The sequence below is a fragment of the Myxocyprinus asiaticus genome, chromosome 21 (assembly GCF_019703515.2).
Source record: "Myxocyprinus asiaticus isolate MX2 ecotype Aquarium Trade chromosome 21, UBuf_Myxa_2, whole genome shotgun sequence".
NCBI lineage: Eukaryota > Metazoa > Chordata > Actinopteri > Cypriniformes > Catostomidae > Myxocyprinus > Myxocyprinus asiaticus.
The window spans coordinates 45892398-45917409 of record NC_059364.1 but is presented as its reverse complement, the minus strand read 5'-3'; the positions used below and the strand labels follow the sequence as shown (position 1 = coordinate 45917409).

General features: G+C 39.4%; 1 protein-coding gene across 1 annotated transcript in view; it reads left to right on the top strand.

Moving 5' to 3' along the window:
• LOC127411741 (inactive phospholipase D5-like) overlaps window positions 1–18420 on the top strand; it is a 166876-nt gene extending 148456 nt beyond the window's left edge. The window contains exons 8-10 of the mRNA XM_051647472.1: window positions 13334–13502; window positions 13878–13968; window positions 14423–18420. Of these exons, the coding sequence (XP_051503432.1) occupies window positions 13334–13502; window positions 13878–13968; window positions 14423–14637 (475 nt within the window). The 3' untranslated portion in view covers window positions 14638–18420. The remainder of the gene's footprint in view (window positions 1–13333; window positions 13503–13877; window positions 13969–14422) is intronic.
• Window positions 18421–25012: the final 6592 nt, after the last annotated feature.

Here is a 25012-nt window from a genome sequence, read left to right as displayed (position 1 = left end):
GGCGCAGTTCTAAATACCTATAAAACTGAGATCTGGGGATCCCAAAATGTTGAACCAGATTTTCAAACGATCTCAACACTCCACTCTCATATTGATCACCGAGTGTAGTAACCCCCCTCCCAATCCACTCTGACCAGCAGAAAGGGGACTTACCGATACGTAATTTTGGTTTCTGCCATATGCTCGAGGCAACATTTAAATAAATGTCCAATTTAAACATTCTGGATAATTTTGTCCATACCAAATGTACACACGAAATAACGGGGTGTGACTTAACTTCTTTGATTAGTTTGATAGAGAGGCTTTGCAATGGCAAAATAGGGGCAAGAAATTCCTGTTCAATACCAAACCAGGGAGGGGCTCTCTGAGGTGGAAGAGGCCAATGAGCCGAATGTCTGAGACTGAACGCATAGTAATAAAACAAAATCTTGGGTAGGCCTAGCCCACTTTTGTCAATCGGCCTATGTAACTTATTGAAATGCAATCTGGGACACTTACCATTCCAAATGAAGTACTTCGCTATGCTATCAAACTGCTTGAAATAAGAGAGGGGGACATCGACAGGGAGAGATTGTAGCAGGTAGTAAAATTTTGGAATACAATTAATTTTAATAACATTAACCTTCCCAATAATCGATAAATGTAATGAAGCCCACCTGCCCACATCGCTTGAAAACCTTTTTATTAAAGGGTCAAAATTAACACTAACTAAATCAGACAAATTTTCTGGGAATAAAATCCCCAAATACTTAATGCCATGTTTGGGCCATTGGAAGGCACCCGGCTGGAAAGCCGTTACTGGATAGTACGCTGTCAGAGCCAAAGCTTTGGATTTAGACCAACTGACATTGTATCCTGAGAACTTGGAAAAATAATTAATAATTCTGCGGAGGCAAGGCATAGATCTAGTAGGTTCAGAGACAAATAATAAAATATAATCTGCGCAAAGCAGAAGCTTATGCGACACGCCTCCCGCCGTCACCCCTGGAAAATCATCATCATTTTTTATCACAGCTTCTAATGGTTCCAGGGCAAGACAGAACAATAATGGGGAAAGTGGGCAACCCTGCCGGTTGCCTCTATTCAGAGTAAAATAATCTGAAATTAATCCATTTGTTTGTACCGCTGCTACAGGGTGTCTATAAAGTAACTTAATCCAACCAATAAATGTACTCCCGAACCCATACATTACCAAAATCTTAAAAAGATAATCCCATTCTACCATATCAAACACCTTCTCGGCGTCAAGTGAGATGGCAGCGGCCGGAGACTGATCATTTGCCACTGATCAAATGATATTGATGAAACACCTAATGTTACCAGAAGAGCTTGGCCCGAATAAACCTCACCTGATCTATATGTATAAGAGATGTCATAACTTAATTGGTCAGCCAAAATTTTTGACAAAATTTTTACAACTAGCTTGATCAGGGAAATTGGATGGTAACATTTACATTCACTTGGATCTTTGTCTTTTTTAAGAATCAGACTGATCCAGGCTTGCGTCATGGTTGGGGGAAGCTTTCCATTCTTTAATGATTCCATATAAACTTCTAACAAAAGTGGAGCCAATTCTGTAGCATAAGATCTAAAACATTCAGCGGCAAAACCATCTGGCCCCGGAGCCTTGCCTGTAGGTAAGGACTTAATTACCTCGTCAAGCTCCTCCAAGGTTATCTCAGAATCAAGATAATTAAAAAAAAAAAAAATCTATTCTAGAATAAACCTTATGGACTGATGAATTAGGGTTTTGCAACAGGGATACATTAAGGCGCCAACTATATGATTTCTTTTTCTCCGTATGTGGCAACTCACCAGGGTGTGATCTGAGACTAAAATGTTTCCAATTGAACAATCAACAACAGATGAAATGAGGGACTTAGATATACAAAAAAAATCTATTCTAGAATAAATCTTATGGATTGATGAATTAGGGTTTTGCAACAGGGATACATTAAGGCGCCAACTATATGATTTATTTTTCTCCGTATGTGGCAACACCTCCAAACTCACCAGGGTGTGATCTAAGACTAAAATGTTTCCAATTGAACAATCAACAACAGATGAAATGAGGGACTTATATATATAAAAAATCTATTCTAGAATAAATAAATTTATAGTCCCTACCAGATAGGTTCAAAGGTCATTCAAAAGATTAAAGTCTCCTCCCAATATTATATCATGAGGGGTGCCAGCGGCTTGCAACACCCCTTCAAGATCAATAAAAAAGCTCTGATCATTAACGTTAGGTACATAAATATTAGCCAAAATCAGAATTTGCCCCTGAATTTCTGCTAAAACAATAATGATTCTCCCTAATTTATCTTTAATCTGTTTGAGACATTTGAATTGTAGATGTTTATTTATCAATATAATGACCCCCCTACTCTTAATTGAGCTAGCGCTAAAGAAAACATGTCCATCCCATATCTTCCCAAATTTTTCAGCTTCTTGTGGGGAAAGATGTGTTTCTTGAAGAAAAACTATATCACATTTCTTACATTTAAGAAAAGAAATAACCTTCCTTCTTTTTATGGGGTGCCCCAACCCATTCACATTCCATGTGGAGAGAGATAGTCCACTCATATTAACATTTGACATTTTGATATAATAGAAAAAATTAATTTTGTGTCAAAAATAAGATTGTACAGACCACATTTCAACATTAGTGCAACACTCAAACCCCGAACTTCCCCCCGAATAAAACAAACAGAAAAAACGCATTAACCCCGCGCACGACAGCGTCAACTGGCGTCAATCCCTCTAAACTCAAAAGGTCCATGTACGCCTACGAGAGCCCCCGTGACAACTTTGCCGTCGGATTGCTCAAGCCAGTGCTTCTGCACAAATTTTGTGAGGCAAAATTACATAACAGAAAATACTTTGTGAGACAAACCCCAGCCAATAGGCAGAATAAACACAAAGAATGTGTAGATTCATTCACAGAACTGTCTCAAAGGTGTGTTCCTCCACAATACAAATTTCAACCGATATAAAGCCATTCAGTTTCCTCAGACAGACAGACAAGTGTTCAGTGAGCTGGCTGTGATGAGTGCAGCATATGACGTAATCATTCCAATGTCCCGCAAAAATACTCCACCAAAGCAGTGTTATTCAACAAAACAAGCTCCAGCCACTAGGCGGAACCAGCAAAAAATAAAAAAATAAAAAAGTCATCCCGGTTCCTCAGATGATCAAGAGTCAAATTCACTCGGAGGCCACGAAAAAAAAATACATCATGACGTACTCAGTCCGTCAACTTTACAAAAGACATCCTTTGTGTGGGCATGTGGATATTTTGCCATCATCTATAGTGTCCATTCTCTATCTGGCTGGGAACTTCAGTGTAAAAGCGATCTTCCGTCAATGAAAAAGTTTCTTGAAGGAGTCATGCCACAAAACAAACTCCAGCCGCTAGGCGGAGCCAACGCAAAGAAACAAAAATGGCGCCCAGCTTCCTTAGACAGTTGAGTCACTGAACAGCGAGTCAGCCCACTTACAAGAGAAACATGCAATAGTTTACTCACCCATAGTTTCTATAAAAGCCAGTGCCTGTTTGGGGCATAAAAATACTTTGCGGCCGTCTTTGGTGTCTGTTCTCAGTTTGGCTGGAAACATCAGTGCAGAAGCGATCTTCCATTGATGTAAAAGTTTCTCACATTCCTTGAACTGACCGTGTTTCTCTCATCGAATTCGCAAAGTCCGGAAACAAGAAAATATTGTGATTCTTCCAAGAATGCTTTCCTTTGCTCCTCGCCTGGCGCAACATGAGATCTTTATCGGATGACCTCAGAAATTTGGCCAGAATTAATCGGCGCCTGTCTCCCTCAGCAGATCTGCGAGCAGTGACTCTATGAGCTTGCTCGATTTCCAGTTTATGGCCTGTTATGTTGAGCAGACTCTGGAAGAGCTTGTCCGGGAATTTCACCACATCTCTGCCCTCTTCATGCTCAGGAATTTCAACAATCCGTATATTGTTCCTTTAGCTACTATTTTCGAGATTTTCCAATTTTTCCAAAATGTGTTCCAAGTCTGTTTTGGACGAGGGCAGATTAGCAGATAATTCCCTGTCCAATGATTCCAGATAATCGATCCGTTTCTCAACATCTGCCACTCTTGTGACCAACTCAGAGAATTTTGTTTCCATCACTGTAATCGATCGACGTATTACAGCGAGATCCTCCAAGTCAGCAACAACCTTTGTCAGCATCACCGAGATGTTGGACAGTTGACGCTGAATTTCTTCTCCTGACGTGCTTTCCAAATCGAGTCCCTGGCACGCGGCCTGTTCGGGGGTGTCAGCTTGAGCACTTAAGTGTCTTTTAATGTCTCCAGAGTCTGAGGATTTTGACTTCTTTGCCATGTTTACCTCAAAGAGCAAATATGTAACTGGGTGTATCGAATCATACCGAATTATAACATGAAAATAATAAAAAAAACTAGCAAAGTGTGCAGAGCTAGTCGCTCACACGTCTGCTTCTCGCATGGCATCACGTGACCCCCTTGGTTGAAGCTTTTAATAAATCTTGTACTTTTACACTTGATAATGTCACTCTGCTTAAGCCAAGGAGAGTTAAAGGTGTTTCACAGCCTTGGCTTAATGATGTCACCCGCATTCTCAGACAAGAGTGCAGAAAAGCAGAGCGCAATTGGAAAAGAGACAAGCTTCAGGTCTCTTATGACATTTTAAAGGAGTGTTTAACTAACTATCAAAGAGCTGTAAAGGAAGCGAAAGCTACGTTTTCCTATACATTAATCTCTGATAACGCAAATCGACCACACGTATTGCTCAAAACAACTGATTCTGTTTTAAACCCAACTACAAATGCTTTTCTGGACGCCACCCAAGAGACATGTGAAACATTTTTAAACTTCTTTACTCACAAAATTGAGCAGATTAAAAGTGCGATTGTACCTGCACAATTTGATCAACCACTAATTCCTTCCCTGTCCAGCTCCCTGACTCACTTTGAACCAGTTATGTCAGTACAGTTAGCAGATGTAGTCTCCAAGATTAAGTGTTCTAGTTACAAGCTGGATATTCTTTTTCCACGCCATCTTAAAGAAGTTTTCATGACTATCAGTTCCAGTGTGACAGCTATAATTAACAGCTCATTAGGAAGTGGAGTTGTTCCAAGTAGTTTTAAACATGCAATTCTACATCCTTGTTAAAAAAAATTTTTGGGATCCAGCAATACACAACAATTACAGACCAATCTCCAAACTGCCTTTTATTTCCAAGATTTTGGAGAGAGTTGTTTATTCGCAGCTCTACTCCTATCTAAATACATTTAACATTTTAGATACATTTCAGCCTGGTTTCAGACCCTTGCACAGCACTGAATCTGTGTTGTTGAAGGTCACTAATGATATTTTACTATCCATGGATTCAGGTTCACCTGTCGTCTTATTAGTTTTATTAGATCTCAGTGCCGTATGACCCTCCAGTGGTTTTCCTCCTATCTAAAAGAAAGGACATTCTCTGTAAATGTAGGTAATTCATCTTCTACATCGGCTCAATTACAGTGTGGTTTTCCTCAAGGGTCAATCTTAGGACCCTTTTTATTTTCCTTGTATATGCTTCCTCTGAGCTCTATTTTTCAGAAGTACAGCATATCTTATCACTGTTATGCTGACGATTCCCAATTTTATTTCCCAGTGAGTGTAGACAAGAATTTTTCATCTGAGAACGGCCTAAATTGCTTCAAAGATATTAAACATTGGCTGACAAACAATTTCTTACAATTAAATGAAAGCAAAACCGAAGTTCTGATTTTAGGTTCCTCCATGTCCTCCTTACCTGGCCTGGTTGCCCAGTTAGGTGACAATGTCTCTGTTGTCGAATGTACAAGATCATGTCAGGAGTCTTGAAGTGATTTTAGACTCCTCATTACTTATCAATAAGCAGATCAGTGCTGTTGTCAAGGGTAGCTTTTTCCACCTGAGATCTATCGCTAAAATAAAACATTTTCTTTCCCATAAAGACTTGGAAATTGTGATCCACTCACTTATTACATCAAGGATAGACATTGTACATTGGTCTGCCCCAAACCACGTTATCCCGCCTACAACTACTTAAAAACACGGCAACTAGGCTTTTAACAGGGTCAAGAAAGAGGGATCACATTTCCCCGGTTTTAGCGTTTCTACACTGGTTTCCTGTGAAATTCAGGGTCGATTTAAAAATTCTGATTTTTGTCTACAAGGCACTATCTGGCCTCACGCCACAATATATCAGTAACCTTCTACACCCTTACTCTTCTGATCAACTTTTATTGAGGGTTCCTCATTGTCGCTATAGATCTAAGGGTGACCGTGCCTTTTCTGCAATAGGTCCTAATCTATGGAATAGTCTCCCTTTCCATGTGTGGTCAGCTTCATTAGCCTTTTTTTTTATATATATATATATTAACATTTTATTGATTCAAAAACAGGATTAAACAAACAGAACATACACACACAGAATCAAATTATATAAAATTATATGTCCCTCCCCCTGAACCCCCCCCACACTACAAACATCTAGTGGTCTGGCACAAAATGAAAGTATATACACATACAAATAAAATTCAACAAATATATACCCAAATAAAATGTCTCTCTCCACTGCCCTTCACTGAGTACCCTCTAAAAAGGCCAAATACCTGCCCCATTTCTTGTCATATGCATCCGAACTGCCACGCTGTCTATATGACAATGATGCTTCCTTGCCCAATTCGGTGCACCATTCATAAAAAGCAGGAGCGCCCACTGAATTCCATCCCCTCAGAATTATCTGTCTCCCAATCATCACGCTGGTGAGGACCCACCTTATATATCGGTTATTTCAATAATCGCCCCATCACCCAACACATAAAGTCTGGGACAGAACAGAATTTGAGTGCCCAGGACTTCGCAGACAAAATTCTGGACTCTTAACCAAAACTCCTAAATCCTAGGACAAGACCAGAAGGCATGGGTTATATCTCCATCCTCCAACTAGCATCGCCAGCATGTGGGTGTATCTTTTAGACCAAGCCTAAATAATCTGGATGGAGTCCAGTAGAAACAGTGTAATATCTTGAATTGCATAAGGCGAACCCTGGCATCTCTGGACGTGATATTAACATTTTTGAAAATCCTTCCCCACTCCTCATCTTCCAATATCAAATTCAAATCTTTTTCCCATAACTTCTTAAGAGATGTTAACGCCCCGTCCCCAAGACTCTGGATCAATAAGGAATAATACGCTGAAGCTTCATGACCTTTTCTAAAAGCAGCAAGCAGCACCACAAGGGTATCTGCCGCTTTAGGGGGCTGTGTACTACTCCCAAAGGTGGTACAGAGAAGATGGTGCAACTGTAAGAACCTGAAAGAATTGAGATCTGGTAATCCCAAAATGGTGAACCATATTTTCAAAGGATCTCAACACTCCACTCTCATATAGGTCAATGAGCGTATTAACCTCCCTCACAATCCACTCTGTCCAGCAGAAAGGGGACTTTTGGGTTCAGCCATATGCTCGAAGCAACATTTAAATAAATGTCAGAATTAAACACTCTGGACTCTTTTGTCCATACGGCGTGCAAATGCGAGGTAACGAGGTGTAATTTAACGTCTCTGGTTAGTTTGATAGAAAGGCTTTGCAATGGCGAAATAGGGGCAAGAACTTCCTGTTCAATACAAAACCAGGGAGGGGCTCTCTCAGGTGGAAGCAACCAATGAGCCAAATGTCTGAGGCCTAATGCATAATAATAAAACAAAATCTTGGGTTGGCCTAGCCCACCTTTGTCAATCGGCCAATGTAATTTACCGAAATGTAATCTGGGTCTTTTACTATTCCAAATGAAGGACTTCACTTACGCTATCAAATTGCTTGAAATAAGAGAGGGGGACATCTATAGGGAGAGACTGTAGCAGGGAGTTGAATTTTGGAATACAATTCATTTTAATAAAATTAATCTTCCCAGTCATAGATAAATGTAATGAAGCCCACCTGCCCACATCGCTCGAAAACCTTTTTATTAAAGGGTCAAAATTAACTCTAACTAAATCACACAAATTTGTTGAGAATAAAATACGCAAATGCCCTGTTTGGGCCACTGGAAGGCACCCGGCTGAGGAGCTGTTACCGGGTAGTACGCTGTCAGAGCCAAAGCTTCGGATTTAGACCAATTCACTCTGTATGCTGAGAACTTAGAAAAGGAATTAATAATTCCTTGGAGGCAAGGCATAGATATAGTAGAGTCAGAAACGAATAATAAAATATCATCTGTGTAAAGCAAAAGCTTATGCGCCATACCTCCCGCCACCACCCCTGGAAAATCATCTTCCCTTCTTATCGCGGCTGCTAATGGTTCCAGGGCAAGACAGAACAATAATGTGGAAAGAGGGCAACCCTGCCAGGTGCCCCTATCCAGAGTATAATAATCTGAACTTAATCCATTTGTTTGTACCACTACTACCGGGTGTCTATAAAGTAACTTAATCCATCTAATAAAAGTATTCCTAAACCCATATATTTCCAAAATCTTAAAAAGATAATCCCATTCTACCATATCAAACGCCTTTTCTGTGTCAAGTGATATGGCAGTGACCAGAGTCTGATCATTTGCCACTGACCACATGATATTGATGAAACGCCTGATGTTATCAGAAGAGCTGTGGCCCCGAATAAACCCACCTGATCTATATGTATAAGAGATGTCATAACTTCATTTAATTAGTTAGACAAAATCTTTGACAATATTTTAACATCTAGCTGGATCAGGGAAATTGGACGGTAACTCTTACACTCGCTTGGATCTTTGTCGTTTTTAAGAATCAGACTGATCCAGGCTTGTGTAATGGTTGGCGGAAGCTTTCCATTCTTTAATGATTCCGTATAAACTTCTAGCAAAAGTGAAGCCAGTTCTGTAACATAAGATTTAAAAAATTCAGCGGCAAAGCCGTCTGGCCTGTAGGCAAGGCCTTAATTACCTCGACAAGCTCCTCCAATGTTATCTCAGAATTAAAAAAAAAATTTTGCTCCGTTGTCAGTTTAGGGAGTTCTAATGGTTCCACAAAATTTCTAATATCTTCATCAGTAGACAAAGACATGGAACTACAGAGATCAAAATAGAATTCTTTAAAAGCATTATTAATATCAATGGCCAAGGTAAATATATATCCACCAGCAGATTTCACTGAGGGAATGGTAGAAAAAGACTCTCTCAGCTTTATATATCTGGCCAGTAGTTTTCCTGCTTTGTCCCCCAAGTATGACTGTCTTGGCCTGAATAGCCAAAACTCCACCTTCCGTGACAAAATAGTATTATATCTGTATTTCAAATGGGTAAATTCTCTGAGGCCATTAGACGACATTCAGCGCTTCAGCTCTGCCTCGGCACTTTAATATTCCCTTCCAAATCCACTATTGATAAGTGCTTTGGATTTTTTGATGAATGAGGCATACTATATGATGCGACCCCTAAGAACCCTCTGAACTAGTACAGAGGATACTGAGGACCAGTTGGTCTCCATATAAACACTGATTTCAGCCTTTAACATTTGTTAAAATTCAGGATTTTGCAAAAGGGATACAATAAAGCGGCAACTATATGATTTCTTTTTCTCCGTATGTGGCAACACCTTTAAACTCACCAGGGTGTGATCTGAGACTAAAATGTTTCCAACTGAGCAATCAACAATGGATGAATTGAGAGACTTAGATATAAAAAAAAATCTATTCTAGAATAAATCTTATGGACTGAAAAAAAAAATTATAGTCCCTACCAGATGGGTTCAAAAGTCTCCAAATATTTGTAAGACCAAGATTTTTACACATCCTGTGAAGCATCACTGTTGCTCTAGGGGGCTTACACACTTTTGCTTCACTATGATCAAGGACTGAGTCCATCAAAAGATTAAAGTCTCCTCCCAGTATTATATCATGAGGGGTGCCAGCAGCTTGCGACATCCTTTCAAGATCTATATGCCCTGATCATCAGAGTTAGGTGCATAAATATTAGCCAGAATCAACCTTTGCCCCTGAATTTCTGCTAAAACAATAATGACTCTTCCTAATTTATCTTTAATCTGTTTGAGGCATTTGTATTGTAGATGCTTACTTATCAATGTAATGACTCTTACTTGAGCCAGCACTAAAGAAAACGTCTTGGTTACTGATGTAACCTCTGTTCCCTGATGGAAGGAATGAGACGTTGTGTCGATGTAGTGACACTAGGGGTTCGATCTTGAAAGCCCCAATCACCTTTGCTTAAAATAGAAAAGGCCAATAAAAATTGCCGTGTGAAATTTGCATGCCACTCTCTGCCCCGGACATATGGGTACAAAAGGAGATGGCGTGTGTCACTTATTCAGATTTATGCTGAGGAGCCGATAGAGAGTCCCGGCCATGTCAGTGGCCGGTTCAGCGCTGCGGCAGGAGGGACACAACGTCTCGTTCCCTCCATCAGGGAACAGAGGTTACATCAGTACCCACTCGGTCACTCACTCGGTGTTGTGTCGATGTAGTGACACTAGGGGTTCCTATAGGAAATGCAGCAGGCGCTGAACCGTGTCATGAGGCACGGAAGAGTGGACACGGGCAAGCTGCTGTCGTGACCGTCCAGCGAGTTAGGTAAGGCATCTCCCTAGTCCCGTTAAGGGGGGAGAGGGCACTTACCCAAGTAGGCTACCAGCGGTGCCTTTCTTAATTTGCTGTTAAGCAATCTCCCGCCGAGCATTTTCTAGAATAGCGCTGGGAAGTGCTCTTCCCTCTCCAGGGAGACCACATCCTGCCGGAGGGAGGTTAACATGTGGAGCATACCTCACATGGACTTACCAATGGGGAAGTACACATATGGAATGATACCACAGGAGGACCCTATCTACAGAGAGGATACGCAGCACAGTGGCCAAGACAGAGAAAGCTCTGATGAGGGGAAACACAGGGGACCTGTGTTTAACCTAAGGGGAAATCGAACAGTGGAAACACATCATTCAGGATTACCAAAGGGGAATCACCACACTTGGAGCACTGAGCCCAAGCACACAGGCTCACCTAAAAAGGGGAATACCACGAGTACAGGGCCTGGTGGCATTACTCCTCTGCCAAGTTCGTCACCGGACAGTGCTAAAGAATTAAAGAGGCATCCAGAGTTCACCGGTACGGGGAACTGTTGTGGACAAAAAGCGCAAATTATCACCTTAGAAAAATCATTCTACTGTCCCTTAAAAATACTCCACAAAAACAAACTCCAGCCAACAGGAGGCATAAGCACAAAGAATGAACAGATTCATCCACAACACTGTTCCGAAGCAGTGTAATTCCACAAAACAAGCTCCAGCCACTAGGCAGAATCCGCATGAAAAGAAACAAAACAGGCATCCCGGTTCCTCGGATGATCAAGTGTGTACTGAGTGAGTCAAATGCACTTGGAGGCCATGTAAAAAAAATAAAAATAAAAAATACACCATGACTTACTCAGTCTGTCAACTTTATAAAAGACGTCATTTATGTGTGCATGTAGATATTTTGCAGTCATCCAAAGTGTCCATTCTCAATCTGGCCGGGAACTTCAGTGTAAAAGTGAACTTCCATCAATGCAAAAGTTTTTTGGAGTGTCATTCTACAAAATAAACTCCAGCCGCTAGGCGGAGCCAATGCAAAAAGAAACAAAAATGGCGCCCAACTTCCTCAGACAATCGAGTCACTGAACAGCGAGTCAGTCCACTAATATAAGAAAGAAACATCAAATGGCTTACTCACTCCAATGTATTTATGAAGGAGAGTGCCAGTTTTGGACATGTAAATACTTTGCTGCCGTCCTTCGTGTCTATTCTCAGTTTGGCCGGAAACATCAGTGCAAAAGCGATCTTCCGTTGATGTAAGAGTTTCTTACATTCCTTGAACCAATCGTGTTTCTCTCTTGTTGAATTCGCAAAGTCAGGGAACAAGAAAATATTGTGATTCTTCCAAGAAAGTTTTTCTTTGCTCTTCGCCTGGTGCAACACTAGATCTTTATCGGATGATCTCAGAAATTTGGCCAGGATTGATCGGGGCCTGTCTCCCTCAGCAGATCTGCGAGCAGGGACTTTGTGAGCTCGCTCAATTTCCAGTTTATGGCCTATTATGTCGAGCAGAATTGGGAAGAGCTCGTCCAGGAATTTCACCATATCTCTGCCTTCTTCATGCTCAGGAATTCCAACAATTCATATGTTATTCCTTCGGTTCATATTTTCGAAATATTCAAGTTTTTCCAAAATGTATTCCAAGTCTGTTTTGGACGCGGGCAGATTAGCGGATGATTCCCTTTCCGAAGACTCGTTTCTCAACATCTGTCAACGAAGGTTGTTGATGACTTGGAGGATCTCGCTGTAATACGTCGATCGATTACGGCAATGGAAACAAAATTCTCACATGTGACCAACTCAGAGAATTTTGTTTCCATTGCTGTAATCGATCGACGTATTACAGCGAGATCCTCCAAGTCATCAACAACCTTCGTCAGCATCACCGAGATGTTGGACAGTTGATGCTGGATTTCATCTCCCGAACGTGCCGTCCAAATCAAGTCCCCGGTACGCAGGCCCGTCAGAGGCCTCAGCTTGATCACGTAAGTGTCTTTTAATGTCTCCAGAGTCTGAGGATTTTGACTTCTTTGCCATGTTTACCTCAAAGAGCAAATATGTAACTGGGTGTATCGAATCTCACCGGATTATAACATGAAAATACTTAAAAAACTAGCAAAGTGCGCAGAGCTCGCAATCACACGTCTGCTTCTCGCATGGCGTCACATGTCCTCTGAGAGGACACAGCCTTGAGGGGAACCTATATTGGTAATAGCTTTGTCAGACAAGGAGAAACCCACATGCACCTGCTGTACTCTGCAACTTATGAAGTCCAACAACTACAAGATCATGCCTCCATCTACAAAAAAACTAAATATATGGTTTAATATTAATAAATATATGGTTTATTATTAATAAAAGCAGAGGAAAAATCAATGAATAAAATTTTAGCATGATTTTTTGGAGACTCAAGATGTGAATACACAAGATGCAGCAAAGTTAAAATAGCATCATCTACTCCCTTGTTGGATTGATAAGCAAATTGATATGGATCCAATAGTTTTAATAAATCTTTCAAAGCAATTAAACACCAGGGAAGTTAAGGCAATAGGACGATAATCATTTAGTTCCACAGGTTTGGAAATCTTGGGAACAGGTATAATGGTTGAGGTTTTCCGTAAGACTGGTACTATATGCTGATCTAAAGAGGATTTGAAAACTGAAATGAAAACAGGAGATAGTTGCTCAGCATAATATTTCAACTCATGACCACAGAGATTTACCTTATTTAATTTAACAGGTACTGGTCACGTATCGACAATATGCTGCGAGAAGCCTTGATTCTGAAAAACAACATCGAAGTGCGCTTGTTAGTAAGCTGCCATGAGCAAACCAATCCAATGATGTTTAACTTCCTGTGGTCATTAGAAACACTGTGTGTGGAGTCGCTCAACTGTTCACTGGAGACGGTAAGTCATATATAATCACATGCTCAAATACAGTATGTACAGTACATCTGTCTTTGCATGTTATAGTTCTTTATCTATCCAGTCAACATGTAAAGAGCTTTGACGAGGTTCTCGGTTTATATGAAACATGTGAGAAGTGGATTATGTATAGTTTTACATAATTTGTGGTCTATATAATGCTGTGACTATAATCAGACTATTATACATCATCATAGTGAAGTACAGTGGATACTGCTTGACAAAAAATTAACACATCTGAGACACTACAAATCTCCACTATGACCAGACAGATTTTTCTATGGCACTTTTCTACTGTCAAATGAGTAAATCAACTTAAAGTGGAAACCTCCAGTGAATGTTTTCTTCTTCGTGTAGAAGTTCTTCAGCTCAAGTGAGTCAAGCAGAGGGCATCTCTATGGAGTTAATCACAACAGATACATGGTGACAGACACATCTGTGTATCTCGGTGAGAACAGCATCCATATTCATTCAGATTCTCAGGTCATGCTTTCATTTAATTTAGAATGAAGGATAATAATATGTCATGCTGTTGTTGTTTCAGTATATACTGTACAAGAAATCAAAGGTGTGTAACACATCTGTATTTAAGGGATAGTTCACCCAAAAATGAAAAGTCTGTCATCGTTTACACAACCTCATGTTGTTCCAAACCCGTATGACTTTCCTACTACTGTGGGAGAAATCAAGCAGAATATTAGCCTCAGTCCCCATTCACTTTCAATATATGGAAAAAAGATGCAATAAAAGTGAATGGTGAATGGCAGCTAACATTTTGCATTAAGCACCTCCATTTGTATTCTACAGAAGAAAGAAAGTCATACAGGTTTGGAAAGACATTAGTGAGTGAATGATGACCGGATTTTCATTTTTGTAATCATTCTGTGTTTGTTTTTTGGAAGGGAATCTGAACTGGGTGGGCAGTGAGTTTGTGTTCAGCACTGGTGTGGGTCTGGTCATCAGTCAGACGGTGGAGGAGAGGAACTCGACTGTAGTTGGCCGGATAAAAGCTGTGTTTGAACGTGATTGGCACTCGCGCTACAGTAAAACTCTAAAGCCAAACAACATCCAAGCATGCATCAAACACACAGTCAAACAGCAAACAGCTTCAACTTGAGCATATCTCTTTCAAAACCACAGGCAAACCTTTAACTCATTCATGTACATTTGCTCCATTTAAATAGTACAATGCACTTTGCTTCTGCATTTGTTAAATAAGAAATCTGATGCATTTCATGCTATTAATATAACTTTTGTTGATGCCTTTTAAGGTGCTGTGAGAGTTTTTAACTGAATTCCAAAGACTGTTTCTTTCTATCTTTTAATATGAAAATGTTTTCAGATGGCAGTAACACTTTGTATCTACAAAATAATGAATGTGCTTCCATACAAATCATTATGCATTATCAGCACTGTGTATCCTATTTGACATTTGTTTCGAAGATTCTAAAAGAAATCTTTCTACAGATTTTCATAAATTTAATCTTTTTTTTTTTGGCCAATTCAGATGTTTAATCAAATTTATAAATTTATAGATAAGTATTATCTGAGCATACTTTGTCATGATTTGCACGTGTGTATTTATAGATATTTAGATATGCTGGGAAATTAGCAGCTATTTATTAATTATTTATACAAATCAATGAAGGCTTATTTTCTTTTCATTCTTTTTTTTTCAGGAAATGTTTTCCACAAATGTAAATAATATTTTTAAATTGTGTAATGTAAAATATTTATTTGAGAAGCGTTTTGAGAAAAAAACTGTAGGTATGAATCATGAATCATATTTATTGTAGTCATGCATATTACAGAATGCTCATTTCAGTTTAGAGTGTTAAGAGAGAATTGGGCCAATTCACTAAACAGTTGTGCCACTTTTTCACATGGTATTTCAGCGCAAAACCCTGCTTCTTATTCACCAAACCACCTGAAGTCTAGTTTAAATAGCCACAATCAGCACTGAAATTGCACTCCGTCTCGAGTATTTAAATTAAGTCATTGTCATTCCTTTCCGCGGAAACACGTCTCCTTTCTATGTAAATTAGGCTTATTATAGATTGTGCTTTATTCACAAAATTTGCCTTGTGCAATTTACATCGTGCTATTACTGCCAGATAGCGTTTTTAAAATTAACATTCCTTGCAGCCATTTAGAAATCACATATTTGTTCATTCTGCCCATCCTGCAAAATGCTGACAAGACAAAAGAAAGCAGAAAAGTCGAGCATGAAAGGGGATGTGTGACGACGAGGAGGGCAGAGCCGGGCTGTGAGGACACTTGGCCAGCCCTGAATCGGGCTAATCAGCCGGGAGGGGGATAAAGACGAGCTGGAGGTGCCAGTTCGGGAGAGAGAGAGAGACACATGGCCACTGTGTGTGTGTCTGTGTGTTTATGTTTGTTTATACACCAATGTGCAGGGTGTCACACAAGGATTAATTTGATAGGAAGCATGATACCAATAATTTTACATTATCTAGTGGTTCTGTCATAACAATGTCCTGGGGATATGCATGTTCATTTATAGAAATTAATGAAGAAAAGTCTGTTTTATGGGCTTTATGTGTCTTTCCTATGGGGGAATGGAGTGGCTTACTCTCCCCACATTCCTTTGCTTTTGCGTATGGCTACCTTCCCCCACCTGGAATGTCTCTGAGGTCCACTAGTTGCTGGACCAGTGTCAGCAAAGGGGGAGTAAAAGCTGATAATGATCAGTGGGAGAGCAGACATCTCGGAGTCTACTTGGGCCTACTTGGACCTTTGCTTGCTACGGTCTTGAGACGTTTGTTGGATTATTCATTAAATAAAGAATAATTGTGTGTCTGACTGGTCCAGATGCTACACTCCCCTGTCTTAAAACTGAAGCTAAACAGTTTTTAGATGAAGAGATCACATTGGAGGAAGTGAATTAAGTAATATCTCAGTTACCTAATAACACAGCAGCTGGTCCAGATGGATTTAGTGCCAAAATTTACAAAAAAATTCAGGAACAATCTTGTTCCAATGATTCATTGTTTGATCAAATGTGCAGCTGCGCACAACAAATTTCCACCAACAATGTACCAAGTGAATATAGCTCTAATCCCAAAACCGAAACGTGATAAACTAAAAGTTTCTTCATATCGTCTAGTTTCACTTATTCCAACTGAAACTGAGATAAGTAAAATTCTAGCTAACAGACTGAAAAAGTATGTGTGTTCTATTATTCATCAGGACCAGACTGGTTTTATTCCCAACATTTTAACCTGAGACACCTCTTTAACATAATTTATAATAAGAAAAGCACAAAGGCAAGCGTAATTTCACTAGATGCCAAATGAGCCTTTGACCAAATAGAATGGCAATATATGATATCAGTACTAAGGAAACTCAGATTTGGTTCAGAATTTATAAAATGGATTGAAATAATTTATGCACATCCAGAAGCCTCTGTTATTACAAATCAAGACATTTCAAAACCATTTTAACTGTCTCGTGGCACGCGACAGAGATGTCCCCTATGTCCTTTTCTGTCTGCTATATCAATGGAACCACTGGCTGCAAGCATTATACAACATCCTAAAATATAGGGTGACCATATTCTGGTTTTCCAAAAAGAGGACACCTTTTTTTTTTTCGCCGGGGGGTGGAATAATAGGGTTCAAAACAGTGTTACTATGAATGCAAACTTTAATACAGTGAAAAAGACTCTATTAGCATAACATAAATATATATAAATAAATAAAAAATGTCCAACATTCTTTTGAATGTCCATGCACTAAAATAAAATATTTGATGCCATGAGTGTACCTTCATTTACTATTACTATTATTTTGAATGGCCATGGAAAATGAAGCAATGTGATAATTTTACCTGGTCGCAAAAAGTAGTCCGTTAATTTACCTGATGAACTTTCACCTTTTGCTGACCCTTTATGCTTCGCAGAGCTAATGTGTGCTTCTAAGTCACTTGCACCTTGTGGCAGCGGGGGCGTGGTCAAGCATCTCTCCGGAGAGAGAGACAGCGGTAAGGGCGCTTACACCTGAGTTAAATTATGTCTAACACCTGTCTCTAATTTCAGTGAGCACGGGGAGAGTGGCATAAATAAAGCCACACAGCAGTTAGAAGGGAGAGAGAGCCTGGGCATGGACTGTGAAGTCTAAAGTTATTAGTATTACAAAGTTGAGAATGTATTTTGTAAACTAGTTTGTGGATGTTTTTGTTTGACTGAGTTATCCAACAACGAAAAGCCCTGACAGTGTGTATGTGCTGCAGTAAGGAAAATAAAAGCACCTACCTGAACCAGGAAATCTGCGTCTCGCCTCCTCCTTCTACTGAGAAGTGCTACACACCTTTATTAGCAACTGACACATAAGTGCCAGCTTTACATGTCATACATTCTGTTTCCCACGGATCTCGACCTGGACAAAAGCATGGGAATTTTTTGTGTAAATCCTCTGTAAAGTTGCACTTTCGTTTTGGCATTGTTTCCACTCAGCTGTCTTTTGCTGCTACTGTCAAGCAACTGTTTGATGCCAAACACAGCAGCGCTTCGCGTGTTCGCGGAGAGATTGGCAGGCAGGAATTTGGCCAATAGTTGCTGCAAGCCTCTTATAATCGACCAGTTGGTGTGCGAGAAGGTGGGACTTACAAAGAGGGGTTAAAGCAATGCAAATATGCACACACACACACAATGAAGTATTAGACCAGATGCACATCATAATGCAACTAAAGCCGAATGGACATTCCGGCCGGACGCTTTTTTAAGGTCCAAAAAAGAGGACATGTCCAGGAAAAAGAGGATGTATGGTCACCCTATAAAATAGCTCCTATAGTGATCAAGGGAAGACCCCAACATCTCTCGCTGTCATCTCTCACTGTATGCAGATTATATTCTTCTATATGTTTCTAAACCTGAAATGTCAATTCCACCATTACTCGATCTTCTTGAAAAATGTAATAGTTTTTCTGGATTTACAATAAATTGGGAAAAAAGTGAATTAATGCCAGTCTCTGATTATATAGATCAAGAGTTTTTAAGTGACACTAGATTTAAAATTCCCTATAAATCCTTTACATTTTTAGGTATAATAATCACTAGAAAGCCTGAAACATTAATACAATTGAATTGGAAAAAGAAAATCAATCAACTTAAAGCAGATCTTATTTTATGGAAGACACTCCCCATGTCTATGGTAGGAAGAATTAATGCTTTTTTATACTGGTGGTGCTTCCAAGATTTTTGTATGTATTTCAAGCTATTCCTTCCTTTATCTGCCTTCATAATTTTAAACAACTTGAATCAATCATAACTACTTTTATTTGGGCCAATAAGACAGCAAGAATCAACAGAAAACATTTAAATAAAGCAAAAGCTCAAGGAGGGTTTGGCCTCCCAAATTTCAAATGCTATTATTGGGCTGCTAATCTAAATATTTTGACGTGGTGGAGGACGGCCATTTTGGAGGAAGCAGGCGACAAACTAGAGTGGTTAGCAATTGAGGAAGCCTCTTGTATGAGAACTTAATTAAAGGCCCTACTTAATAGTCCCATTAAAACAGATAATTATAATAATAAGTGGAAATGTAGTCATTTTGAATTCACTTAAAGTATGGAAACAGATTAAGACGTATCTAAAAACTCCAGATATATACAGTATTTGGACAGGCTTCCTGTAACAATCATGCCTCTTCCCCCCCCCCAATGATTAGACGATAAGATATTTTTTCAGTGGAAGCACAAAGATATAGTAACAATCCAAGATCACTATAAAGAAGGCAAATTTAGTTCATTTGAACAGCTTAAACTATTACACTATGCCCTCTCATCTGCTAATGTTTTTATTTTTTTTATTTACAAGCAAGAGATTTTGTCAGAAAACACATTCTAGGTTTTGAAGTTATGTGTCAGAATCCTATTTTAGAAAAATGTGTTAATGTTTATCCTTGGACGAGCGGGACTGTGTCAAACTTTTATAATCTCTTACTGGAAAATGTGGACAACAACACAGATAAAATAAAGCACGCTTGGGAAGAGGAAATGGGTTTTAATATTCATGTCAACATGTGGAATAAATGTTTGAGAAATGTACATACATGTGAATGTTAGACACAACCTAATTCAGTTTAAGATAATTCATAAGCTCCACTATTCTAAATAAAGGCTTCAAAGAATTTATCCCACGGTTTCTTCACCCTGTAATAAGTGTAAAATATCAGAAGGCACAGAATTAGGCACAGCTAGGCAGACCTTCTTCTCAAACATTATTAAAGGAATAGTTCACCCAAAAATTAATATTTGCTGATAATTTACTCACCCTCAGGCCGTCCAAGATTTATCTGAGTTTCTTTCTTCATCAAAACAGAATTTAAGACTTTAAGGATTTCATTTCAGGCCTCCTCCTCTAAACAATGCAAGTGAATGTCCATTTTTTGATGGTCCAAAATGTATATTTAGGGTGCATTAAAATAATCCACATGACTCCAGTTGACAAATAAAGTTATTTTGAATGCAAACGATTGATTATTTTTAGAAACAAAACAATACTTATATATTTTTTTTTAAGGATATACTTATATATCCTTAAAAAAGGAGTCAGGAAGTGCGTCATTGTTTACAAGAGAAACTTGTGCCGTTCACAAACCAAAACAGTTCAAAACAATATAAAATAAAATAAAAATAATTTCCAAATAATAATAATAATAAAAAATAAAAAAACAATATAAACAATGATGCGCTTCCTGACTCCTCCTCCACGTCGCGTGACCTTACCAACGAGCTTAAGTCATCCCTCTCATGAGCGCACGTCACAGAGATGTACGGAAGCGAACATTTGTAGTTAAAAAGTATTGTTTTCGTGTGGATTATTTTAATGCACCCTAAATATGCATTTTGGACCGTCAAAAAATGGAGGACATTCACTTGCATTGTTTAGAGGAGGAGGCCTGAAATGAAATCCTAAAAGTCATAAATTCTGTTTTGATGAAGAAAGAAACTCAGATACATCTTGGATGGCCTGAGGGTGAGTAAACTATCAGCAAATTTTCATTTTTGGGTGAACTATTCCTTTTAACAGCAATATAAACAACACCCGCACTCTTTTTGTTAGAGAGGTTAACAAACCACCCAACACAGGTTCCCTGTGAAATGCTCTCTGACAGCAAATGCAACAAGTTTGCATCTTTTTTCATGAAGATCAATGATATTAGAATGGCGATCAGCTCATCCTCATGTTGGTCAGACAGCACCCACCACAAAAACTTATTGATGGCAAAACCCTGGAAGAAATAGTACAGCATCTTAAAACGTCAACCTGCTGTCTTGACACACTCCCCACATCATTTTTCAAAAATGTGTTTAACTGTCTATAAAAAGATCTGTTATAAATAGTAAATGCGTTACTCCGGCATGTTTCCTTAAAAAGAACAGTCAAGATAAATCAGTATTGAACAACTACAGACCTCAAATCTTCCTTTCATAGATAAAATTGTTGAAAAGATTATTTTCAATCAGCTGAACAAATTCTTAATCTCGAATGGCTACTTGGACAATTTCCAGTCTGGTTTCCAACTACATCATAGCACAGAGACGGCACTCATAAAGAACCTTAATGATATTCGGCTAAATACTGATTCAGACAAAATATCAGTGCTGGTATTATTAGATCTCTGTGCTGCTTTTGACACCACTGACCACAATATTCTCCTAGACAGATTGGAAAACTGGGTAGGGCTCTCTGGGACGGTCCTCAGCTGGTTCAGGTCTTATCTTGAAGGGAGGGGTTTCTATGTGAACATAGGCAACTATGAGTCTGAGTGGACATCCATGATGTGTGGAGTCCCACAAGGCTCAATTCTTGCACTGCTCCTGTTCAAAATGTATATGCTCCCACTAGGCCAAATTATGAAAAAGAACCAAATTGCATTCTATAGCTATGCAGACGACACACAGATATATCTAGCCCTATCGCCAAATGACTACAGCCCAATAGACTCTCTGTGCCAGTGCATTGATGAAATGAACAGTTAGGTGTGCCAACACTTACTTCAGTTAAACAACAACAAGGCAGAGGTCATTGTATTTGGCAACAAAGGCAAAATTCACAAGGTGAATACATAACTTGAATCCAAGGGACTAAAGACAAAAAATCAAGTAAGGAATCTTGGTGTCATTTTGGAGTCAGACCTAAATCAGCCTACTACCATCTAAAAAATATAGCCAGAATTAGATGTTTTGTATCTAGTCAAGACTTAGAGAAACTTGTTCATGCATTCATCACCAGTATGGTGGACTACTGCAATGGACTCCTAACTGCCTTCCCAAAAAGACCATTAGACACCTGCAGCATTCAGAATGCCGCTGCCAGGATTCTCACCCGAACCAAAAAATCAGAACATATTACTCCAGTCCTCAGGTCTTTACACTGGCTTCCAGTTACATTTAGCATTGATTTTAAAGTACTATTACTTGTTTATAAATCGCCCAATAGCCTAGGACCTAAATACATTTCAGATATTCTTGCTGAATATAAACTTAACAGACCTCTCAGATCATTAGGATCGAGTCAGTTAGACATACAGAGGGTTCACTCAAGGTGAGACAGTGTTTAGCTATTATGCCACCCGCAGCTGGAACCAGCTTCCAGAAGAGGTCAGGTGTGTTCCAACAGTAGCCACATTCAAACCCACACTGAAAACACATCTGTTTAACTGTGCATTTACTGACTGAGCACTGTGCTGCACTTACTTATTGCACTGCATCATTTTATTTCTGTATTCCTCTTCTTTTTTAATCATTTTAGTAATTTGACTTATTTTTTTAAATTTAATTCAAAACTTTTTAATCTCATTTCTTGTTTTTTTTATGTTTATAGATGTTTATAAAACTTTTTTTTTCGATTAACATTTTTTTATTGACTCAAACATATAAGAAAGAAAAACAACAAATATACATTGAGACAACATTTAACCCCCATTATTACCCCTCCCCAATCACCAGCCCCACCCCGACCCCCATCGAACACCCCTGTGGTCACAAAACAGAATACACACACACACACAAAATTAATAAAATAACCCCCCCTGTAATCTGTTTGAGACATTTGAATTGTAGATGCTTACTTATCAATGTAATGACTCCCCTGCTCTTACTTGAGCCCGCACTAAAGGAAAAATGTCCATCCCATAGCTTCCCAAATTTTTCAGCTTCCTGCGGGGAAAGATGTGTCTCTTGAAGAAACACTATATCGTATTTCTTACGTTTAAGAAAAGAAATAACCTTCCTTCTTCCTTATGGGGTGCCCCAGCCCATTCACATTCCACATGGAGAGAGATAATCCACTCATATTAACATTTGACATATTAAAAAAAAATAGATTGTGTGTCAAAAACAATATTATAAAGACCCCATTCCAACATTAGTGTAACAATCAAACCCAGACTTCCCCCAAACCAAACAAACAGAAAAAAGAAAAACGTGCGCATTTACCCTGCATACGACAACGCCAGCCGGTGTCCATCCCTCTAAACTCAAACAGTCCATGTATGCCCCCGGTAGAGTCCCCGGTACAACTTTGCTGTACAAATGTTGTGAAACAGGATTACACAGCAAAAAATAGTCTATAAAAAAACTCCAGCCAATAAGCGGAATAAACCCAAAAAACTTGTAGATTCATCCACACAACTGTCCCGAAGTTGTGTTTCTCCACAGAACAAGCTCCAGCCACTAGTGGAACCAGCACAAAAAAAAACATAACAAAAAATTAATTAATAATAATAAAAAAATAAATTAATAAAAAGTTCAGTTCTTCGGGCAGTCAAACAAATGTTCAGTAAGCCGGCCATTCGTCCGATACATGAGTAATCACTCCAATGTCCTGCAAGAGATATTCCACAAAACAAACTCCAGGCCACAGGAGGCATAAGCACCAGAAATGTGCAAATGTATCCACGAGCTATCCCTAAGAAATTATATTACACAAAACAAACTCCAGCCGCTAGGTGGAACCAGCACAAAAAGAACCAAAGGTGCCCAGCTTCTTCGGACAGTCGAGTGTATGTTCAGTGAGACAAGTCCACTAAACAGCAACATGAAAATCAATGGCTTACTCACTCCAATGTCTTTATGAAAGACAATGCTTGCTGTGGGCATGTAAATATTTTGCGGCTATCCTTAGTATCTATTCTCAATTTGGCCGGAAACATCAGTGCAAAAGCAATCTTCCGTTGATGTAAGAGATTCTTGCATTCCTTGAATCCATCACATTTCTCTCATCAAATTCGCAAAGTCTGGGAACAAGAAATTGCCGTGGTTCTTCAAAGAAAGCTTTCCTTTGCTCCTCGCCTTGCGTAACACGAGATCTTTATCGGATGATCTCAGAAATTTGGCTAGAATTGATCGGGGCCTATATCCCTCAGTGGATCTCCAAACCGGAACCCTGTGAGCTCGCTCGATTCCCAGCTTATGGCCTGTTATGTTGAGCAGACTCGGAAGGAGCCCGTCTAGGAATTTTACCATATCTCGGCCTTCTTCATGCTCAGGAATTCCAACAATTCGGACGTTGTTTCGTCAATTACGATTCTCCAAATCCTCCAGTTTTTCCCAAATGCATTGCAAGTCTGTCTTGGTTGCTAGCGGATTAGCAGCTAATTCCCTCTCTGATGACGCCAGATAATCTATCCGTTGTTCGACGTCCGACAATCTTGTAACCAACTCAGTGAATTTCAACTTCATGGAAGTGATCGATCGATGTATTACAGCCAGATCCTCCAAGTCTGCGATGACTTTTGCCAGCATTGCAGACATGCTCGCCAGTTGCCGCTGGATTTCTCCCGACGCACCGTCCAAATTGAGTCCCCAGTCTGCGGCCCTGTCTGGGGTATCAGCTTGAGCACGTAAGTGTCTTTTAATATCTCCAGAGCCCGAGGATTTTGAATTCTTTGACATATTGTCTTCATAACACAGTTAAGAATCAGGGTGTATCGAATCTCACCAGTTTATGACATAAAAAGTATTAAAAACTAGCAAAGTGCGCAGAGCTCGCCGTTCACATGTCCGCTCCTCGCATGGCATCACATGACTCCCCTCATTTCTTGTTCTTAATTGTTTTAAAATAAATTTTATCTTGTATTTTCTTTATCATTTATATGTAAAACACTTTGAATTGCCATTGTGTATGAAATGTGCTATATAAATAAACTTGCCTTGCCTTAAAGAGATTATTCAAGTGTCTGCATCACAGTAGTCTGTGGCCGTGTGTTTGCAGCATTGCCTGATCTGCATAATTTCTTTAGTGAATCAGGTGCTAAACCAGTGCAGACAGCATGTACAAATAACCGGTGTTTTTACCGGCCGCAATTCATTCTCAGTGAATTCCCACTCATGTGTTCAATAAACTATAAAGAAATCCTGCAGTGTGGATTGGATTAGAGTTTTTAACTGGTGGTTGCGATCTGTTCGGATAGGGTGGCAGACAGCAGGGAAACAATGCCCTGGCAAATTTAATGACATTATTCTCG